At 47.1% G+C, this 21333-nt stretch overlaps 1 protein-coding gene across 3 annotated transcripts in view; it reads left to right on the top strand.

The window, feature by feature from the left end:
• The window catches only part of FARP1 (FERM, ARH/RhoGEF and pleckstrin domain protein 1), a 256635-nt gene that overhangs the window by 121188 nt on the left and 114114 nt on the right, over positions 1-21333 (top strand). For 2 of the 3 annotated variants that reach the window (XM_027776313.1, XM_027776312.1), the window contains exon 2: positions 18953-19057. In XM_027776313.1, coding sequence (XP_027632114.1) covers positions 18953-19057 — 105 coding nt within the window. Of the gene's footprint in view, positions 1-15604; positions 15674-18952; positions 19058-21333 lie in introns of those variants that run through there. The other variant, XM_027776314.1, reaches the window with a different exon arrangement.

The following is a 21333-nucleotide window of genomic DNA, read 5'->3' as shown; positions in this document are numbered from 1 at the left end:
CGCTCTTCCTGGGCTTCTCTGACAGCTTGGGGGCACACTGAGTGAGATCGGAGCTGTTAGTGATATAATAAATGCTTTCCAATGTTTCCATGGGGCAATCTGTCAGTAGGCCACTGCTTTGAAAAATGAATGAAAATCAAACACGAAGATACCAATGACTCCCCTACTTGATCGCAAATAAACATATGCAAAAGGACGCTGCGAGCCGGTGTTTTGTTTCCGCTTTATAGTCTGCTTCAAAGCATTTCATAAACCAGTATGGCCTAGAGTGGCATTAGAGAAATACTCGTTTTCCTAGACCCAGATTTGGAGATGGAGTCTTCACTGCTTCCTTTCCTTTTTAAATTGTAGCACAATACACACCGCATAAAAGTTACCACCCTCATCAAAGTTTTATTTATTATTAGGAATTTGCTATAAGACAGATGCACTCACCAGAGAGAGACAAAGAGAGAAAGAGAGAGGGGGGAAAGCAAGAAAGAAAGCTGCCAGGTCCTGGACTGGAACCGCGGTTGGCCATGTGGGAGTCCAGTGACTTAACCACCATGCCACCTGCTGGCCACACTTTCGTTTTAAGCAGACAGCTCAGTAGCATCAAGTATATTCACATTGCTGTGCATCAGATCTCCAGGATGTTTTCACCCTGAAAATCTGAAACCGGAAACGCTTTCATCATTTCCCTCCTCCTGTAGTCTACTTCCTGCTTCTATGTATGTATTCCCTGCTTTATTTTACAAGTACATTTGCTCTCGAGTCTTCTCTCCTCATTCAGTGCAATTTGGACTAATCACTTCCTTGAGGAGGAGAGAGCAGTATGTGATTTTCGCAGTGGTTCTGTTAAATAGGGTACTCGGTATATACCCATTAGTAGATGCAGCTCTAATTAACTTCTCTTTGGACATTGCTATTTTAAATATGTTACCATCATCTCGCATGGTCAGCTAAGAAATTAAATGATGAAAAGCAGATTCCAGCTTGTGAAATCAGATCTTTTTTGCTGCCAGAATTTAGTCTCAACTGTCCAATTTCTAAGCAAACCTGTAAACCCTATTTTTTTTATTTCAAGCATGCTTAATTTTCAACAGATGACAGAGTCTTTGTTTCAAAAATGAGCTTACTACTCATTAGCGCTGTTTGTTTAAATACAGAAGGCATGTGTGCATGTGGAAGAGAAAGAATGAACATGTGTGTGCCTTCCCCAGGGGGGCCTGGTCACACCACAGGCCTTCTTCCTGCAAGTCTCCATCCCGTCAGGGCCACAGGAACATGTGCCTGGCATCTCTTCCTTTTCACTTTCTTTGTTTTTTAATTAATTTTAGTTCTTGTTGTAGCATGCATGCATTCACTAGAGAGAGAGAGAGAGAGAAGGAAAGTGAGAAATCACCCTCCATGAGGAATAGCCACCCCACAACCCCTTTTTCTCCATTCTCTTTTTGAGACTTTGACACATGTGCCTGGCATGATTTTCAAGCCACGAGGTCCAGAACTCGAACCACAGAGTTGGCCATGTGGGATTCAGCACCTCAGCCTCCACCTGCTGGTCCTTGCCTGGCATGTCTTTCCCAATTGATGATGCTGGGACTCAAACCCTGGTCAACCATGTGGAATCCAGCTTCCTCTAAACAGGACCTAAGTGTTGCACTATGCGACTACCCACTCTCTGTAATTTTAATTGGATTCACTTGGGCACTAATAAATTCATAAATTTGGAGAGGGTGCATTTAATGAGTGCGCACAATTGGCAGAATACTGTCACTGCGAATAAAACTTCTTCTCCCTGAAAGGGGACACACTCGGTTCATATTTGTGAGCATGCCTTGCTATATGTCACCTCTGTTGGTTAACATTTCAAATGCTGTTAAATCAGAAGACCTAGAAATAGTTTGTTTTTAAAGGTAGCTCTTATTGGTAAGTGTTGTTTTTTTTTCAGAAACATCTCTATGTTTTCAAACATGGCTTTTATATCAGTGCTGGTACTAGGTAGGCTGCCTGCACTACTAAAGTTAGTTCATCATTGTTCAGAATTTTATTTAAGATGTGCAGTCTTTGGGACCAGCAGGACTCGTTGCTGGACTCCCACGTAGTCAACCGCAGTTTGGGTCCTGGACCCGGTGGCTTAAACTCACACCGGGCGCGTGTGCGTGCGTGCCCAAGATCCCGAGAGGAGAATGGAGGAGAAGGGATTGTGGCGTGGCTATCCCCCTGGGGGGGTGATTTCTTGCTTTCTGTCTCTGTCTCTCTCTGTCTTTCTGGCGAGCACACGCCCTATAGCAAAAACCTCTAAAAAAAAAAAAAAAGATGTGCAACCTGTACCCATGCTTTTTATTATATCAGTATATCGTACATTTGCCTTCAGTTTTCGACCGCCGACTTTTTTGCAGTGATGACCCCTCCATGAAAAGGAGTCATCATTAAGCTGGGGATGTCTGCGATTTCTACTTCAAGGAAAGTCTCTACAACAAGGGCTTAAACTGAGCCAAAAACTGTAACCTGGTATGAATTAACAATGGAAAGTACTGAATCCCAAGCATTCCTCTCTTTACCAAATTGTGAAACAGTTACACAAAAGCAACAAAGGTAACTAGTGAATCAGTTTTTAGAAATACAAATGAAAAGCTGGAGGCCATACACTGGCACAGCCGTAAAATGCAGTGCTTTCTAAGGCACTCCCCCGTGGAAAGCTTCCCAGCTCAAGTCCAGGGACCTCCCTGAGTCCACTGGCTATGCACTTGTCCTCGATCCAGGGCTGGGAAAGGCTGGCGGTAAATCGCACTGTCAGGGTCTATTTGAGGGTGCCAGCTCTCTCTCTCTCTCTCTCCTCCCCCACATTATGGGAGAGATAAATAAGTAAACCTTAAAAAATTATGTGTGTGCATGTGTGCACGCATGCACGTGTGTATGTATATCTATATAATCGTATGTTTATATAAAAATGTAAATACAAGGGAGAACTGAATTTTCAGATACTCCAAAAGAACCAAATCAAAAAGCATCCACACACTGGTGTTTTTATATACAATCATGTATCATTTACTGATAGGGGCTGGGGATATGTCCTGAGAAATGTCATTAGGAAGCTCATCTCTGTGTGACCATAAAGTTTACTTACCCAGCCCCAGATGGCTTAGCGTACTACACAACTAGCCTGTAAGGAGAGCCAACTGTAGTCTTGTTGGACCATGTTCATATATGTGGTCCTTCACTGCCCAAAGGTCATTGTGGGGCAGGTACGTAGTTTACTCTTAAAAGTCATGGGAGGGGCTGGCCTGTGGCATGGTGTTTAGAACACTGGACTCCCACTTGGCCGACTGTTGTTCAAGTCCTGGACTTGGCAGCTTAATATTCAAGCTGCGCATGTGTGCATGTGTGCCCCAAATCCTATAAAAAAATGGAGGAGAAGGGATTGTGGCATGACCATCCTCCCTGGGGAGTGATTTCTCGCTTTCTATCTCTATGTCTCTCTGTCTCTCTCCAGTGAGCTCATATACCTCCTGACAAAAACCTAAAAAGTAGAAATAAAAAAAAGTGAGAAGAAAAAGAGAAAAAGAAATTGAGCAAAATAGGAGGGATAGGGGTGTGGGGGAAACTGCTGGTTTTCAGCCCTGTCGAGAAGCCAGCATTTGAGCAAAGATGAGAAAGAAATGAAGGAATTATCCATGAGATTTCTGGGGGAAAGTGTTGTAGCCTGTGCAGAGGCCCTGAGGTGAGTGTGCCTGACATGCGCAGAGAACAGCTGCTGTGCTGGAGGGGAGTGAGCACCTGGGAGCACAATTGCACATGAGCTCAGGTCGGTGACAAGGACGGGGCAGGTTACCTACGGCCTTTATCATTTCCAGCTTGAGGACTGTGGCTTTCACTCCGAGTGAAGAAAGTTTTGAGTAGAGGAATAACGTGCTGGATTTTATAGCAGAGGGCTATTTCTGATAGAGCTGACTTGAGAAACTATTTGGAAATTGTTTATTTGATGTGTTAGATCGTAATAATAAAAGACAGAGCTCAGATGCTGGCAGAGGAATACAAGGAAATTGTCATGAAAAATTTTTATCAAGGTACTCAAAAAAAGTGAATTTGAGAAGAATATCACTAAAGGTAGGCTGCATAATACCCAATTTCTGAGTCCCTTGAATGCGTGAGCGTGTGCCCAAGAATCCAAATCACTGCATGAATACTCATGCATGAAGGACTCTCTAGGTGTGGTAAGGTAGGGGGAGAGGAGGTAGATGCTTGGAAGATTCTGGGTGAACCTCATTTCCAGTCTCCTTGGAATCTTTACTATTCCTGGAATTAGCTCTTTAATTAAATCCTGGCCATTGACCAGCTTTCCATTCCGTTGCATTTGTAAGAACTTACAGACTCTTTGGTAAGCCAAGCAGAACCATCTTGTTTTTCTGAACTGTGGTTTATCAGCACCTCAGAATATTTGTCTGATACTCAAGTAGTTTTTAAAAAAGGGAGTTACTAATTCAGAATCTTTTAGTCCCTTCCAGTAGACTATGGGCATTTTTGGATATGCTTCCTATACTTGTGTTCTACAGTTATTTGTAAATTTTCTTTTACTAAATCCGGAGTCTGTATGTTCATATTTTGTCTTACTTTAGCAACTGGCTGATGGAAAGGGACTGTCACCCATCATGAACACATAGAATCTTTTTGCTTAGTGATTTTCTAATCTGTCTGATCATACAGATAGTCCCCCCTCCCTTCCTCTTATTTCCATTTTCTTACTCCCTTATCCCTTACTAGAAGATAGTGGACTATAGGGGAAAGTAGAAGTTTTATTTAACAATAGTTAAAGTGTAAAGAGAATTAAAAATACTCAAGACAGAGTTTTCAAAGCTACCAAAAGTTGAAAAGATCAGTGAAGATATTTCAACTAAAAATGAAACATCATGTCTCACAATGAGTTAGTGAGTACCTGCTCAATGGTGGCATTGGTGCTTGGCACTTTATGTATATTTATTTCATTTAATTTTCACAACCATTCCTTTAGAGGGTATCATAATTCCATTGTTCATATGGGAAAACCAGTGCCCACGTAGATCATATAACTTGCTGGGCCAAAATGCTGGAGAGTAGCAAGGCAGACTTAAAGGTATGATCCAAAGATCCTAGAATCTCTCTCTTCCCCCATACTGTATTGTTCCCAAGTTTTTTATACCCAGTAGTAATAGCTTCAGCCCTTGAAAGTGACATAGAAGTTAGGGTTTCCTCCATTTTTTCTTTATAATGAAAATATATAGTGCCTGACTTTATCTACACTCTCTCCCATTTTATTAATCCTTTTAGGAGGTCAGTATTTTTGGATATATTTTATTCCTCATATTTTTTTTCTATTGTAAAATATACTTAACAAAAATTTACCATTGTAACCATGTTTAAATGTACATTTCATCAGCATTAAGTATATTCACATTATTGCACAGCCGCCACCACCATCTGTCTCCAGAACTTTTTCCATCTTCTCCAACTGAAACTCCTTCAGCACTAACTCACTGTTCCCTGCTCCTGCCTCTGCCAAGCAATATTCTAAATTTTGTCTCTATTAGATATCCTTTTGTACTTTTAAAATATTATTTGTATGTTTCTTTTCCCTGAGCCCCAAGTCTATATGTTTATATTATAGCTGAGCTTTCTAACTATTTAAAGGTTGATAGATTTGGTTAGAACTCTGACCTCTTTGCAAACATACAAACCTTGAGCTGGAGACTATTATTATTATTATTATTTTTTGGAGAGATTTTCGCTATAGGGCACGTGCGCTCGCCAGACAGACAGAGACATTAGAGACAGAAAGCGAGAAATCACCCCCCAGGGGGAATGTCACGCCGCAATCCCTTCTCCTCCATTCTCCTCTCAGGGTCCTGGGCACGCATGCACACGCGCCCGGCATGAGTTCTAAGCCACCGGGTCCAGGATGCGAACCACATCGACTACGTGGGAGTCCAGCGACATAGCCATTACGCTAACTGCTGGTTCCCGAGCTGAAGACTATTTTAACCCCCACTCATTTCCATGGTTAATAGACTGTTAAACCTGAAATGTACATAAGTGATGAATAAAAAGCGAAAAGTATTTGTTTGGGAGAATTTCTGAAGATTCTGGAGTAGAGAATTCTTAAGGGATCCTGAAAGCTGTGTTTCTAAATAAACTGCTATTTGGTTCATGTATTTTTAATTTAAATGCATTTGCATAAAAAATAATTAAAATCTCCCCTTCTTAGGATTGAGAAAATGTTCCAATTCTCCCTACTGACTAATTGAAAGACATATTAAAAATGTTTTCTGTAGAAAATGCCTGTAAACATTTAGAATAATTTTTCTCTCATTTAATGTTCTTAGAGATTGGCTCTGGGGGAAAAACCATGTTTCAAAGACAAGGTTAAAAGGCCTGAACTTTGCACATGAAGAAAGACGAGAATTGGGAACCACACATGTTGTTTGGTGGCTTTGTTTTACAAAATATTCACCTTTCTGTTCTAACATAAAGCTAAGTTCAGCAAAATATTTACTTTTCCTCCTTGGAACAATAATTTTGGAGGTCAGCTGTATGATATCAGGTGCTTTTCAGAAAACCCGGGTTCAGTGGGCGGAATGCAGTCTTGGGGCTTGGGTAGACCACTGTGTCCAGGAGCAAAACGCCAAACAAAACAGGTATCAGGAGAAAGGCCAGCATTTCCCAGTGCTGGGAGGATCCCTTTGCTTTCCCTGAATACCCTTCATCTGGAGTGTACTAGGCCTTGTTCACTCTTGGTGTGGTATTTTATTCCCTACCTAGTAGATGTTTAAAGTATCCGAATGTCAGGCAGGAATCTAATTTTTTTAAAAAGAATTATTTATGTATTTAATTTTCTTCTTCTTCTTCTTTTTTAATTTGGCCAGAGAGAGACAGAGACAGAAAGGGAAAGTGCATATGCAAGCTGCCAGGTCTGGGACTCAAACCATGGTTGACCATGTGGGAGTCTAGCACCCTAACCACCCTGCCACCTGCCATCCCCAAGATTCTCATTTTTATTCAGGTAAACTTTAGAATGTTTTTCTTCTTCTTTTAGATTTTTATCATGAAGCACATGTGTTCACCAGGGAGAGACAGAGAGAGGGAAAGTGAGAAGTCACCTCCGACAGGGGATGGCAATACTGCAATCTGTCTTCCTCCATTCTTCTGTTAGGATTTTGGCATGCACTCACATGTTCCCAGTTTGATTTTCAAGCCACGAGGTCCTGGATGTGAACCACAGAGTTGGCTCTATGAGTCAAGTGCCTTAACCTCCACTCCACCTGCTGGCTCTATCGTAGTCCTCTAAAAGGGACCAAAAGACAGTCCATTGTTCAAGATCAGGAGCAGACAAGCCTAGCACTACGGGTAGATGTTTTCTCCCGTAAATGTGTTTTTCTGTTGCTCACTTCATAGCAAGTTTTCAGAAAAGCAGTGGAAATCCCCCACTCACACGCGCGCACGCGCGCACACACACACACACACACACACGTCTGTTTTTTCAGAGTCCTGGAGGAAGAAGGGGCTTGTGTGCTGACGATGCTGTGGGTGTAACGTCACCACGTTACAGGGAGGACACTGAAAGGGCCCATTCTCTCTGTGGCTGGAGTCCGGGGACTCTGCAATCCAAGCTGAAGAGTGTTGAGCAAGTGCTCTGAATGCTGGGACTCAGTGCGGAGGAACAAGGACACAGTGTCCTCCGGGCAGGGTGGCTGCTCTGGGGTTGAAGCCAGGAGGAGGAATCGGGAGGCTCTGGGCGGGACCCTGGGGGCAGGCCTAAACCTTCAGCCACACTGGCCCAGAATGGAAGCCTTGTTCCGGCTCCCCGGTGTCCGGGTTCCAGGTTTTCCTCCCTGGCGATGGAGCTCACCCTGCTTGTGAGGAGGTGCCATCTGGTCTGCTGTTTAGTTTCTGCATCCTTTCCTTCCTCTTCCTGCTCATGGCCGAGGGTCTGAGGAGCTCGCTGAGTACGGGATACCATCCTCAGGGCTTGGCGTGCACTAGGTCCTTAACCCTCACAGCACCCCTCAGTTGGCTCCGTCGTGACTCTGCCCATTTACAGAGGAAGGTGAAGGCACGAAGAGGAGCTGGCCTCAAGCAAGTGTGACCTGGGCACTGCTGTCCGGGCGCCATTGTCCTCCAGCCCAGAACTTCCAGAGGGGGCAGCACAGGAGGTGCAGGCTGGCCAGTCCCTTCTGCCCACAGAGGGCAGGGCAGTTGCTTCTGGCCTGGAGTGTCTTTATTTACTCAGATATTACTGCTGGTGTCCCATAAAGTGACCCCTGCCGGGGCGCCCTGTTCTGGCTTCTGATGCACATAAGGAAACCCTGGGCCATTGTGATTTTTTTTTTTTTTAAATCCTAGCCTTTGCTGTTCCTTAACTTTCAGAATCTTTTCACGCCTTGCCCTCCCTAATTTCCCAGTAATTTGCCTTGAGATGAGCTCCATTTATTCCTTCCGGGAGACACTCTCTGCCCTTTTCACTCCGGAAGGTTCTGGAAAATCTCCTCTTACTTCTCTTGGATAATCTCCTTCCCATTATGTCGGTGTCTGGAAGCCGCGTCCTGCAGGTGCTGGCTCTTGAGCCAAAGCCCTCCATGCCTCATACCCACCTCGCTCCTGCCCGGTACCCACCCTGGCTCCTGCCCCTTCACCTCTGGTCTGGAGGGAAGTTATTGCCTGTGTCTTTAAACCCTTCTAATGACATTTGTGTTTTTGTTCCACTGAGTTTTGTTTCTAAGAGCTCTTTCTTGTTATCCAAATAATCCTTTTTATAACCTTTTTAAAGTCATCAACCCTCAGCTCTGCGAGGACACCAATGACAGTGTTTCCATAACTGCGTTTCTGGCTGGACCGCCTGTTGTTAGAGGTGCCCACACCTTTTGGGAGAGCTTTGTGTAATTAAGTTGCTTTCCTATTTCTGACTCTCTCTGTTCCATAATTAGATTTCAGCGTTCTTTTCTGTCGTCTTCCAGAATTTGGGGGACTCTCTCACCTGCTGTCTCCTCTCTGTTTCCTGTTTTCTATGAATTTATTCCTTTTTGTCTTTTTTTGTTCTTTCGCTGTCATGTTGGTGGGATTTCTGGATAGAGTGAGGATAAGCTGCATGTGTTCAGTCTGCCACATTCAGCCACAAGTCTGAGATTATTTTTCTAATTTGATTAAGCCGAGTCTGGCAGTGGTCTTATACCGACCTTTCTAGGAAAAACACACACTTACGATAGGCGGTGCCTTCATCCGTTACTGTATTGCTAACAGAAATATCTAAGGCTAAGTGAGTTACGAAGAAATAAAGATTTAGTAATTCACCATTCTGGGGCCAGCAGGTTGTGTGGTGGTTAAGGTACTGGACTCCTACACAGACAAACATGGTTTGAGTCCTGGATGTGGCAGCCTGTTTTCTCACTTTCCCTCTCTATCTCCCTGTCTCTCTGGCATGTGAGTGCACATGCCCTATAGCAAATTTTAAGAAATAAATAATCATCATCATCATAAATAAAATTAAAATTAAAAATAAAAATAAAAAAACCTTACCATTCGGGTGATTGGGAAGTCCAAGGATGTCACAAAGTGGGGGAGGCGGGGCTCTCAGCAGAACAGGTCTGTGTCCATGTGGCTTTCTCACTGCTATTCTGGTCTCATTCTCTCTGCCATAACTCAATCTTAGAACCCCGCTTTAATGATGTTATCATTATCATACTCAAGGACCTCACCCTGGGGTACCAGGAAGGAATTAAGTTTTCCCTCAATACCTTTATAATACAATACCACCAAGTCTCAACACACGAATTTCCGGGGGACATCCAGTCACCACACTCTAAGACCAGATTCAGAACATGACCCTTTGGGTGACCGACCATGATCCAAACCCTAACAGGTGGATTCCTGTGGGATTTCTCATATGGTCCTACCCTTGACCTTCTGCTTCATTGAGAGCTCCTCACTCTGAGCCAGGGGGTCAAGAAGAGCTGAATTAGGACGAGGGTCCTGGGTAGATCCCTGGGAAGCTGGGACCTTGTGTGACCTCAGCCTGGGACCCAGTCCTTCCCACTTCACTGGCCTGTCAGGATCTCAGAATAGGTGATATTTTATAAAAAGAACTTCAGCTAGAACAGTGTTCACATCTAGAGCAATAACGTAAAAATAGGAATACCTTTTAGCCACAAGAAAAAGGAATCGCCTCCCATTTGCTGAGCATATTTGATTATTAACTTTGAGAAATTTTGAAAGCCAGAGTTTCTGTTATTCCGAATCCGTTCTATTAGGTCAGCACTTCTTTGTGATTCCTTTATTCACAAGAGACATGCTGGACGTGCCCGCATTGCTTCCGCCACGTGTGGCTCAGGCGTGAGGAGCAGGGTGCCGCGAAGGTGACTGTGCGTTCTCTAGGGCTGCTGGAGTGAAATACCACAAGTGCATGGCCCCAGCAAGAGACGTGTGCCCCCCCACCCCGATCTGGAGACGAAGTCAGAGAGCACGTGTCGGCCAGGCATGCGCCCTCTGAGACTCGGAGTAGAGTCCTTCTTGGGCTCTCCAGCTTCTGCTGGTGGCCCTTGGTCCTTGGAGATCCTTGGCCTGCAACTGTCCCCCCAGTTGCTGTCCCCACTGTCACGCAGACTTCTCCCTGTGTCTGTCTCCACACCAGCTAGTGAGGACACTGGCCATACTGGGCTTACCTCAGTGACCTCGTCTCAACTTCACATCTGCAGACTGTCCTGACAAAGGCCACGTTCGCAGGAGGGGCTGGGCTAGGGCTTTGGTGCATCCTTGTGAGGGCGGGACAGCTCAGCCCATGGTGGTGGGTTTGGTGTCTTCGACTGTAATTGAGTCCAGGCTTGATGCTCGTGCCAGATGGAGGTCAAAGGAGAGAGCCCTGCCTGCTGAGGACACGTGTGCCATTTGGTTGCAACTCTTCGATGTGTCTGGCGCATGGCTGCTCAGCTGTAGTCCCCTGGCAGCTCCTTAGCGATTCTGTAGCAGCCCGGCGGCATAGTGGGTGGTGTGCTAGAAGCTGCATGGCTCACCTCGGGTTCCCACTCCCAGCTCGGGGAACCCAAAGCATGCCTGGTGCATATGTCTGTGTGTGCACATGTGCTGCATGCCCAAGATCCTGATGAGCTGGGGGCTGAGAAAAGGCGGCCAAGGGCGGGCTCACTCTCTCACGTGCACACATGCTCCGAGGTCCTGGCCAACCACGGTGCTGGTGCTGTGGTGGCAATGCATGCTCCGCGGTGCCGAAGCTATGAGGGGTCCCGATCCACTTCCCGAGGTCTCCGTACACCCCGAGTTTGTGCATGCATGCTCACGGTCTGGGCTGTCTGTGCTGGGGGTGAATTCGTGGCATAAAGAACCTGCTGGGAGCACCTGCCTATCTGTTCACCTTTCTCTGTCTCTGGGAATAAATAAATAAATGAAAAAAGAAAGAAAGAAAGAAAGAAATGCAGGCTCTCAGGCCTCCCACCAGCCATCGGCACCGGCATCTGCAGCTCCCCCAGGGCTGCGGTGGTCGCTGGGCCCCTCCAGCTGACTTCAGGGCCGTGTATCTAAGTGTGGTGCCTGTGTGGACTCTGGACACAGGCACACAGCCTGTCACTGCGTTAGCTTGGGCTCTCCCTCCTGGGACACTGCACACTGGAATGTGCCCTGGGGTTGGAAGTAGGACCTCCTTGAGTGCAGCCCCCCCGCCCCCCGACATTGCCTCTTTACCCTCACGTTCCCTCACCATCAACGTAGTAGCAGCAACACGAGGGAACATGGGTCATGTCCCAGGCCCTTCGTTAAGTACTTTGTAGTCATGGTTTGATTTTATGACCAAGTTGTCCCTCCCCACCAATCCCTAATCCATCTGTGGGAGCTCTAACCCCTTGTGTGGCTGCATGTGGAGTAAGGAATTCATTGAGGTTAAACGAGGTCATGGGATAGACCCTGCATCCCATAGAAGTAGGGTCCTTAGAGGAAGAGACTCAAGAGAGCTCTTGCTCACTCTTACTCTGCCGGGCGAAAGTGCGGTGAGAAGGCAGCTGATGGTAAGCCAAGGAGGGCGCCCTCACCAGGACAAAAATGGTCCGACACCTCGATTGTCAACTTCCTTTCTCCTGCAAGTGTGACAAAAATAAACTTCCGGTGGTTAAGCCACCCAGTGTGTGGTGTCAGCCTGAGCTGACGAACATGCTGTATCTCCATATACGTGCTCACTTGGCCGACTCCTACTCACCCCTCAAGACCCATGCACATGGACTTCTTGTAAACCATCTTTGTTGTCCAACCTCCGCCCCCAGACTCCTCCATCAGTGTAGCCAGTTGCTCAAGTCTCCCACAGCTGTGCACATCTAACATAGCCCTTGCCGTGTGTTCGAACTTAGCTGCCTCTTTGTTTACGTCGCCAACTCAGAGAGGGACACTAGTCCTGATCTCTGTTCCCTTGGGACCTAGCACAGTCTGCATGTGGCTGTACTCGCTTAACACACGTGACCCCGCTGCTTCAAGCTGTCGTGATCTTTCATAACATATACGCCTGGCCAGAAACTTCCAAAGGATGTGAAGGAAAATGGTGCCATCGTAACACCCCACGATCAGAGGGGCTGAGGGTTGTGGGTTATGGATCCCCACCCCATTCTCACCTGTGGTGAGGGTAGGAGAAAGGGGCGGGGCTTTCATGAGAAGCCCTGCCTGTTTGCTAGCTGAGAGCGTGGCTGTCATGGTTACGCTAATCCCACACCAGAACAGAACACTTCCAGAAATGGCTCTGGAAATCCAGGCACATGCACAGTTTTAAAACCTGGCCAACGTCATTTTCATGGATTTCCATCTCTGCGATACTTTCCAAAAGACAGAACTTAAGCTTTGTCAAGTAGAGGATTCATTTATTCAGCCTCTTTGAGGAGGCAGGGAAAGGGAAAGGGAAAGGGAGAGGAAGAACATGCCCCCAACCCACAGAAAGAATGATGTCTTTATTCCTTTGCAGCGGGCGGGGGAGTCCTGCATAAAACTTTAATAGTAATAACCTGAAGGCATAGAAATATTTTAAAGACACAATTAACTAAAGGAACTTTGATTCACGATTTCGGTGGCTTGAAGCTGTATGTGAACGTTCATGCCACTTGGCTATTCAGTGCTTGCTTGCCAGACCTTCCCGAGAACGTAAACCTCCTCCTGAATTTAACTTTATAGGCCACAATGAACAGCCAATTCAAGATGGAGAGAGTGACAGGGACATTGCGGTGTGGAGACAGGCACCTTGTTTGTGCACTGGATTAAAACCCAAATGCCTTTTGGAGCATAATTAAAAGTAGCCAATACAAAAATAGTGATAACATTTGATGGCCTAGTTTTGTTAATCACTGGTTTGTTCTTCAGAATGAAACATCACTGCCACTTGGCCTCTCCTAAGGGGTACACTTCTAGAATGATTATTGTCAGGAGTGGTGAATGGGGGTGGCTGGACACACAGTTGCATAGAGGAGATGAGAGCCTTGGAGATCTGACCCCCACCCCTGCAATACATGCACTTGGGGACATTTTGAAAAGACATTGATTTGGACCAGCCAGTGGCATGGTGATGAAGGTGGCTGGGTTCCCACATGGCTTACCACGCAGCTGAAGTCCAAGACCCAGCGGCTTGAAAAAACACACCTTTGGGCCAGCCAGTGGCATGGTGATGAAGGTGACTGGGTTCCCACATGGCTTACCACGCAGCTTAAGTCCAAGACCCAGCGGCTTGAAAAAACACACCTGAGGGGCCGGCAGGTGGCTTGGTGGTTGAGGACCCTGGATTCCCACATGGCCAACTGCAGTTCAAGTCCTGGATCTGGCGGCTTGCTTTCTCTTCTCCCTTCCCCTTTCTCTCTCTCTCTCGCTGTCTCTCTCTGGTTAGATTTTTAAAAAATAATAATAAAATAACTGGAATTAATTAAATAAATAATTCTTTTTAAGACACACACACAGAGACCGGGTGTGTGTGCATGTGTACCCAAAATCACGAGAGAATAATGAAGGAGAAGGGGTTGCAGCGTGGCCATCACCCCTGTGGAGTGGTTTCTTGCTTTCTCTTTCTCTGGCTCTCATTCTCTGGTGAGTGCATGTGTCCTATAGCAAATTACAAAAATATATATAAAAATAAAGAAAAAGACACTCCTTTGTCATCATCTCATTTTCCCATAACATTGTCATGAAATGAGTACTCGAACGCATTACGAGTACCTTGCAGTATTACTGGATTCTCCTGTATCTCTGGACATAGCCAGTGCTCATGGCGGAATTCAGCAATGCTTTCTGGGCATCTATTTTATAGATGAATTTTGGGATCTATAAAGATGGTCGAACTCTAAGCTGATTCCCTATAGAAAACATGTTGGTGCCGTAGAAAAGTCATTTTCTATAAACATCTGACTGAAATAACCTCCTTTAAGGAAAATGTTAAGCTGTGTCGTGAATAAGCTGGATTCTAGCGTCTATTTCAAACCTATCTTTCTGCAGGGAATCAGTCATTTGCCACAGCCATTTCTGACAGAACATATTGGGTTGTCGGGAAAGTTAGGATGCATTTTTGCATAGAAAAATACATCGCAACTTCCCAGTGTCCTAGTAAATAATATTTGATGTGCAGAGGGGATGGTGCAGGCTTGAGGGCACAGCACAGACTCGTACTGTTAGCAAGCTACATCCCATGAGCTCACAGAGGCCCTGCAGGCTCCGTCCAGGACCCAGGTTGGATGTTCACTGCCCCCTTCCTCTCCTGGAAGTGTTCATTTTAACACCATGTCCATAAAGACATCCGTTGTGTATTGATCCTTTTTTCACTGTTTAGATTTCCAGTGTTGAACTGTTAAGTCTCCTTTCCCAGACTCTGTAAATCTCGATGAGCCGATCAAGTTCCCTTAGTTCCAGGAATTCTTTGGGAACCGCGAGTGCCTGCCAGCTGGGCAGATAATCGTGTTTCGTTTTGCTCTTGAGGAGGAAATGTCGAGCATTGTGAGAAAGGATTGAGAAGCCAGAATGTGGTCTTCCCTTCGAAAGCTCTCATGGTGGGACTACAGGTGATGCAATGGTTATGTCGCTGGACTCCCACATAGTCTATTGTGGTTCACGTCCCAGGCCTGGCAACCATGTGTGTGCGCGTGCGTGCTCAAAATCCCAGGAGGAGAATGGAGGAGGAGGAGAAGGGACTGCGGTGTGGCCATGCCCCCAGGGGATGATTTCTCGCTTTCTGTCTCTTTAGAAACTCTCTGGTAAGGGAGTTCTAACACAACTCCTTGTCCCCTGTGATGACTGCAGATGGCACTGGAGTGATTTTACTTTAGTGAGAGGCATCCCAAAACACATGGCTATGCACATGCAATGCATGTAGCTCTTTGGAGACTGGTGTGAGGACCCGAATCCAGGACTGGGGGTAATGAGTGTGGAGCAGCTCGCCCTCCCCTGTGTCAGCCTAGCCAGGGAATATGCACACACAGTGTGTGGGAAACAGGGCAGGTGGCTGTCCCAAGGCTGGAAAATAAGTAACCAGGAGGGCACGCCACTCCTCTGGTCTCTTCTTCTGGGGGTGTTGGGAGTGGGGTGGGACGTTCGCCTGTGGCCACCTGTTACCCCGCCCGTCGGTGTAGGAAAAACAGCTCTGCAGTGACCCTGGATGAGGCTTTCACGGTTGGCAACCCGCTGGATTTGTTATTTTCTGTGGAGAGTGGTGCGTCCCTTTGGGTAGCTCTGAGGGTCTCTGGATGTCCGCAAGGGCACGTGTGGGAGTTTAATGTGTCATCTGTTTAAGGGCGTGAGACTGTGTAGGAAAGGTCCTGGGTTCGCATCCTGAGGCCTCCTCAGTTTGCAGGGTCTGGACACCTGTGATCCTAGCTGGCTGAGACAGGGTGAAGTATGAAGCGAGGACCCTCCCAGGGTGCTTCCTCTCTGTCTCTCTCTCTTCCTTTCTCTCTATCTCTCTGTCTCTCCTGGAAGAAATAAATACATACACTTTAAAAAGAGGAGAAAAGGTGCTTAGTGTTGAAAATTCCTGCTTTATCCTCCTGAGTAGCTGGGACTGTGGCTTGTGCCACTGTGCCCTGCTTCGTTGACCTGTCTGGGGATCGAGCCCAGGCCTCCTGCGTGGCCTCAGCCTCCAAGCAGTGGCCTCCAGACCACGCCAATGAAGCCCGGCCTCAGGCATGTTTATTGATTGGCCTCTGTGCTCGCTCTGAACCCTCTGAACCGGGCTGATGGTCCTGCCCACCATGGGACTCAGCCTCCAGCTCTTACTCTGTCAGTGTCCCGGGTAACCAGTTCCCTGGCTCCTCCATGCTCTGCTGTCATCCAAGGATAGGTGAGGGGACAAACAGAAGCTATAGATTGAGGTGTCTCTGAAACATTTTTCTTCCAGTGCTTGATCTCTTGGGTCCTCAGAAAAGTCATGACACATTTTTGCATAGAAAAATACATCATGACTTTATAGATGACCCATATTTGGTGGAGTTTGATCCGTTCTCCATGCCAGTTGGTGACGAGAAACAGAGGCAGGTCATTCTCAGCTGTTTTGGGCAGACACTGGGTTCTAATATTCCCTTTCCCTTTCACAGTCACTGGCTAGGAAGCACAGGGGTCATATTAACTTTAGCAGATCCTGACTGAGCGTTTGGCTGGGCAGTAGGAATATATGGGAGAATAAATTCTGAAATGTCCTGGAGACAGAGACTCATAGGTATTTAGCTACAGTCATACTGTGGGATGAGTAACTTATTCACTTGGTCATTCATTTATTTCAAGAAAACTGGTGGGGGGACCAGCAGGTAGTGTAATGGCTATGTCCCTGGACTCCCATGTAGTCGACTATGGTTCGAATCCTGAACTCAGTGGCTTAAACTCACACCAGGCGCGTATGTGTGCATGCCCAAGATCCCGAGAGGAGAATGGAGGAGAAGGGATTGCGACATGGCCATCCCCCCTGGGGGTGATTTCTCGCTTTCTGTCTCTCTGTCTCTTTCTGTCTTTCCAGCGTGCACACGTGCCCTGTAGCAAAAACCTCAAAAAAAAAAAAAAAAAAGAAAGGAAGAAAGAAAGAAAACTGGTGGGATAGGGCCTGTAGGTGGTGTAGTGGTTATAGGTTAAAGCACTGGATCCCACATGCCCAACCCAACGGCTCAAGTCCCAGACCTGGTGGCTTGAAAAACACACAGGTACCTGTGCGTATGTGTCCAAAATCTCAAGAGCAGAACGGAGGAGAAGGGACCGCACCGTGGCCATCCCCCAGGGAGTGATTTCTCACTTTCCCTCTCTCTGCATCTCTCCCGTGAGTGCATGCACTGTATGGCAAAAATATTAAAAAGTAAAGGAAGATAGAAAAAGTTGAGTGGGTCCTGAGGCACCCTGGCCCGGGGATGACTAAAATGCAGCCTTCCCCTCCAGGTGACTGGGGTCCAGGTGAGACCCTGCAGGAGGTGCTGGGGGAGCCTGGAAAGGAAAGTGTCAGGCCCGTCATGTTGTGGAAGAGGAGGGAGGCCCAGGCCCAGGCCAGGCCCTGTCACAAAAGATGCCAGAGACACAAGCTGCACCACTGTAGTACACGCATATTTCTAGTAGGTTCTGTTCATAATGGCCAGAACTTGGACGCAACCAAGGTGTCCTTTAGTTGGCTAATGAATAACCAAAAGGTGGCCTGTCCAGACAATGGAATGTTCATCAGTGATTAAAAAAAAATAATAAAAAAAATATGTAAAAAGGCACTATCAGGCCATGAAAAGTCCTGCAGGAACCTTAAATACATATCACTCCGTGGAAGAAGCCAGTCTGAAAGGCTGCATGTTATGTGACGCTCTGGAAAACGAAGGCTTTAGAGACAGTAAGACAAGCAGTGGTTTCTGGGATCGGGAGGGAGGAAGGGAGGGAAGGAGGGAGGAACAGGTGATGTACTGACAGATTTTAAGGTGAAACTTTGGCGGATGAGCCCATAATCGTCGATAGTGGCTCTAGACACTAGTCCCTACCCGAAGAACTTTCAGCACTAAGAGTGAGCCCTAAAGTGAACCGTGGCGTTGAGTGACAGTGGCTGTCCATTAGCGAATGTGCCCTCCCACGAATGTTAGCACCAGAGGATGCATAGGGGTGGGGAGGGGACATATATGGAAAGTCTGTGGGGACTGTAGGTTTTGTTCAAGTTTCTTAAACCTAAAAATGCTTCAAAAATAAAGTCTGGGGACCAGCAGTTAGCGTAATGGCTATGTCGCTGGACTCTCATGTAGTTGACCGCAGTTCGAGTCCCAGACCCGATGACTTAAACTCAGACCAGGCGCGTGTGCGTGCGTACCCAAGATCCCAAGAGGAGAATGGAGGAGAAGGAATTGCAGCATGGCCATCCCCCCTGGGGGGGAGTGATTTCTCACTTTCTGTCTCTCTGTCTCTCTCTGTCTGTCTGGCGAGCGCACGTGCCCTGTAGCAAATACCTCTAAAAAAATTTTTTAAATAAAAAAAATAAAGTCTGCTAAGCCAGCCAGTTGTCAGGTGGTTGGGGTGACTGGATGCCACGTGGCCACCTGTGGATCTGGAAGCTTGAGAAACATGCCAGACGTGTATGCACGAGCCCAAAATCCTGAGAGGAGAAAGGTGGAAGGGATTGAGATGTGACCACTTCCCACACGGGGAGGGAGAGGGACGCTTCTCACTCTGTCTCTCTCTGCCTGTTTCCCGTGAGTGCACAGGCCCTCTGACAAATGAAGAAAAAGTAGCAATAATAAAGTCCCTTGTTAGAAAGTGGGGGCATGCCCGGGACGGGGTGGGATGACACAGCAGAGTCCCACCTAAGTTTGGGGACAGCAGAAGCAGAGGTGTGGACAGAGCTGGGGCCGAGTGTCGTGGGCATGCTTGGTGGCGGGCTGTGAGACTCTGCAGACCCAGGAATCGATAGGCCTCTTGCAGCTGGGAGCATGGTTGGTGTTCCCCCTGCCTGGCTCCGAGACCTCACCCTTGTCGTTTCCGTTCACAGCAAAGAGCTCCAGGGAAGGTGCTTCTGGATGCCGTCTGCAACCACCTCAACCTCGTGGAGGGCGACTATTTCGGCCTCGAGTTCCCTGACCACAAAAAGATCACGGTGAGTGACGTCGGCTTCGTGTTGCTATTCCTCTGCTCTGTCGGAGAGGGGACATCATTGGGGCCTTTGCTGGGCCAAACAGAGAGAAAAGGAGCACCCAGAAAGCCCTCATCAGTATTTAAAAAATAATAATGAAAGTGATTTGTGCATGTGATCAGCACGTTCAAAGGTCTACAGTTAAGGGCCCAGTAGGTGGTATGGTGACTAAGGGCGCTGGACTCCCACATGGCCAACCATGGTTCGAGTCCCAGAGCTGGTGGCCACTCTCTCTCTCTCTCTCTCTCACTCTGTCCTTCCCTGGTCAGATCTAAACAAACAAATAAATAAAATGACATTCAATAACATCTTTAAAAAAAATCTGCAGTTAAGACCATCCTGTCCTCGCCCTGGCCCCTCTCCCCCTCCAGGACCACATGACCTCATGCACATGCCTGCTCTTCGGTTTCTGTAAAAGTCGTGCAGAGATACAGCAAGTGCAGGACTCAGAAATACGCAGGGAGATCCTGGAAATGTTTCTTTGTTGGCACGTGGAGGCCGCACCCTTCTTTTTCACAGCGGTGTGCTTTTCTCCCGCTGAAGGAATAACTTACAGCCCTGACTGTGGACGACAGACTGCTCGGACTTTTTCCAAACCACTGTCACAGACGCTGCTGCCATGGCCGTGTGTTTCCCCATGGTCCAGTGGTTCAAATCCAGGCCCAGAATTGCCTAGCCAGTTTCAGTTGGCTAATACAGTTTTTAAAAATGTCGCCCATTTGCTCTCCAAATTTAGAGCTGTGCTTCCTGGTATTTCTCTCCCTTTTAGTTGGCACTTTTTAAAGGTTCCATCCAAGTCCACCTTTTATTATTCACCTTCCTAGACTGGAAGTGTGTGCCAGTTGCATTTCTGTTTATTCATTGGTTGTGCATCCCAAGGCCTGAAACTCAGCCTTCACTGCGGCGGGGACCAGTAGTGGGCAAGAGCAGGGATCGAAACCCAGGAGGGGAGTCAGACGCCAACCAGGGGTTTGTGACAGGAGCAAGGAGCAGGCCGTGGGGGCAACAGACAGCCTTGGTGGTCAGGAAATCTTCCCGGCCATGGCAGAACCCAGGAGACCAGTAGATGCCAACAGGAAGAGTGTCCTTATCCAAAGACTAGCACACGATTGACCCATTCCAGAGCCTGCGGTTAAGGCCAGAGCCGAGCGTGGGGGAGGAGGCCATGGGGAAGGAAGTGGGAGGCAGAAGGTTGAAGGTAAGCCATCGTCAACGGTCACAGGCTTTCCACACCGCTGCCGTGCAGTAGCGTACACCCAGAGCCGCCTGTGTAATCTCAGCTTTTTTTTTTTCTTTTTAGAGGTTCTTGCTATAGGGCGTGTGCGCTCGCCAGAAATACAGAGAGAGACAGAGAGACAGAAAGCGAGAAATCATCCCCCGGGGGAGATGGCCACGCAGCAATCCCCCTCCTCCATTCTCCTCTCCAAACCACTGTCACAGACGCTGCTGCCATGGCCGTGTGTTTCCCCATGGTCCAGTGGTTGGGCACGCACACACACCCGCCCGGAGTGAGTTTAAGCCACCAGGTACCGGGTCCAGGACACGAACCGCGGTCAGCTACATGGGAGTTCAGCGACATAGTCATTACGCTAACTGCTGGTCCCTTTTTTTTTTTAGAGAGATTTTTACTAGGGTGCATGTGCTTGCCGGCATGACCGTGCCCCATGAAGGGTGCTTTCTCGCTTTCTCTCGCTCTGTCTCCAGTGAGTATGGATGCCCTCTGGCAAAATACAGGAAAAAAAGTTTTAAAAGAAACAGGTGAAATTAATTTTAAAATCTATTTCATTTAACATTATATTGGGTTGTCAGAAAAGTCAAAATGTATTTTTTTCTATGCAAAAATGCGTTATGACTTTTCGGACAACCTGATATATTCAAAAAATCATGGTTTTAACACACAATCAAGATAAATGACTATGCGCATGCTATTTTTGGGCTGTCTTTTTTTATCGGCCTGGTGTGTATTTAGCACCATGAGTATTTCAGGCTCGGCAGCCGCACGGAGCAAGCAGCCATTGTAGTAGAAGCGCAGTTCACCACCAAGCCGAGCTGTGGGAAGCTCGTAACGCCTTTTTTGTTTTGGGTTTTTTTTTTTTTTTTTTAAGAGAGATTTTTGCTATAGAGCACATGCATTTGCCAGAGACAGAGAAAGATGAGAGATAGAAAGAGAGAAATCACCCCCTGGGGGGAATGGCCACACCACAATCCCTTCTCTCTTATCCTCTCATGATCTGGGGCAT

The sequence above is a fragment of the Tupaia chinensis genome, unplaced genomic scaffold (genome assembly GCF_000334495.1).
Source record: "Tupaia chinensis unplaced genomic scaffold, TupChi_1.0 Scaffold000057_1, whole genome shotgun sequence".
Lineage (NCBI taxonomy): Eukaryota > Metazoa > Chordata > Mammalia > Scandentia > Tupaiidae > Tupaia > Tupaia belangeri.
Note: the sequence above shows the minus strand (reverse complement) of the source record. Positions and strands in the feature narration are given on the sequence as shown.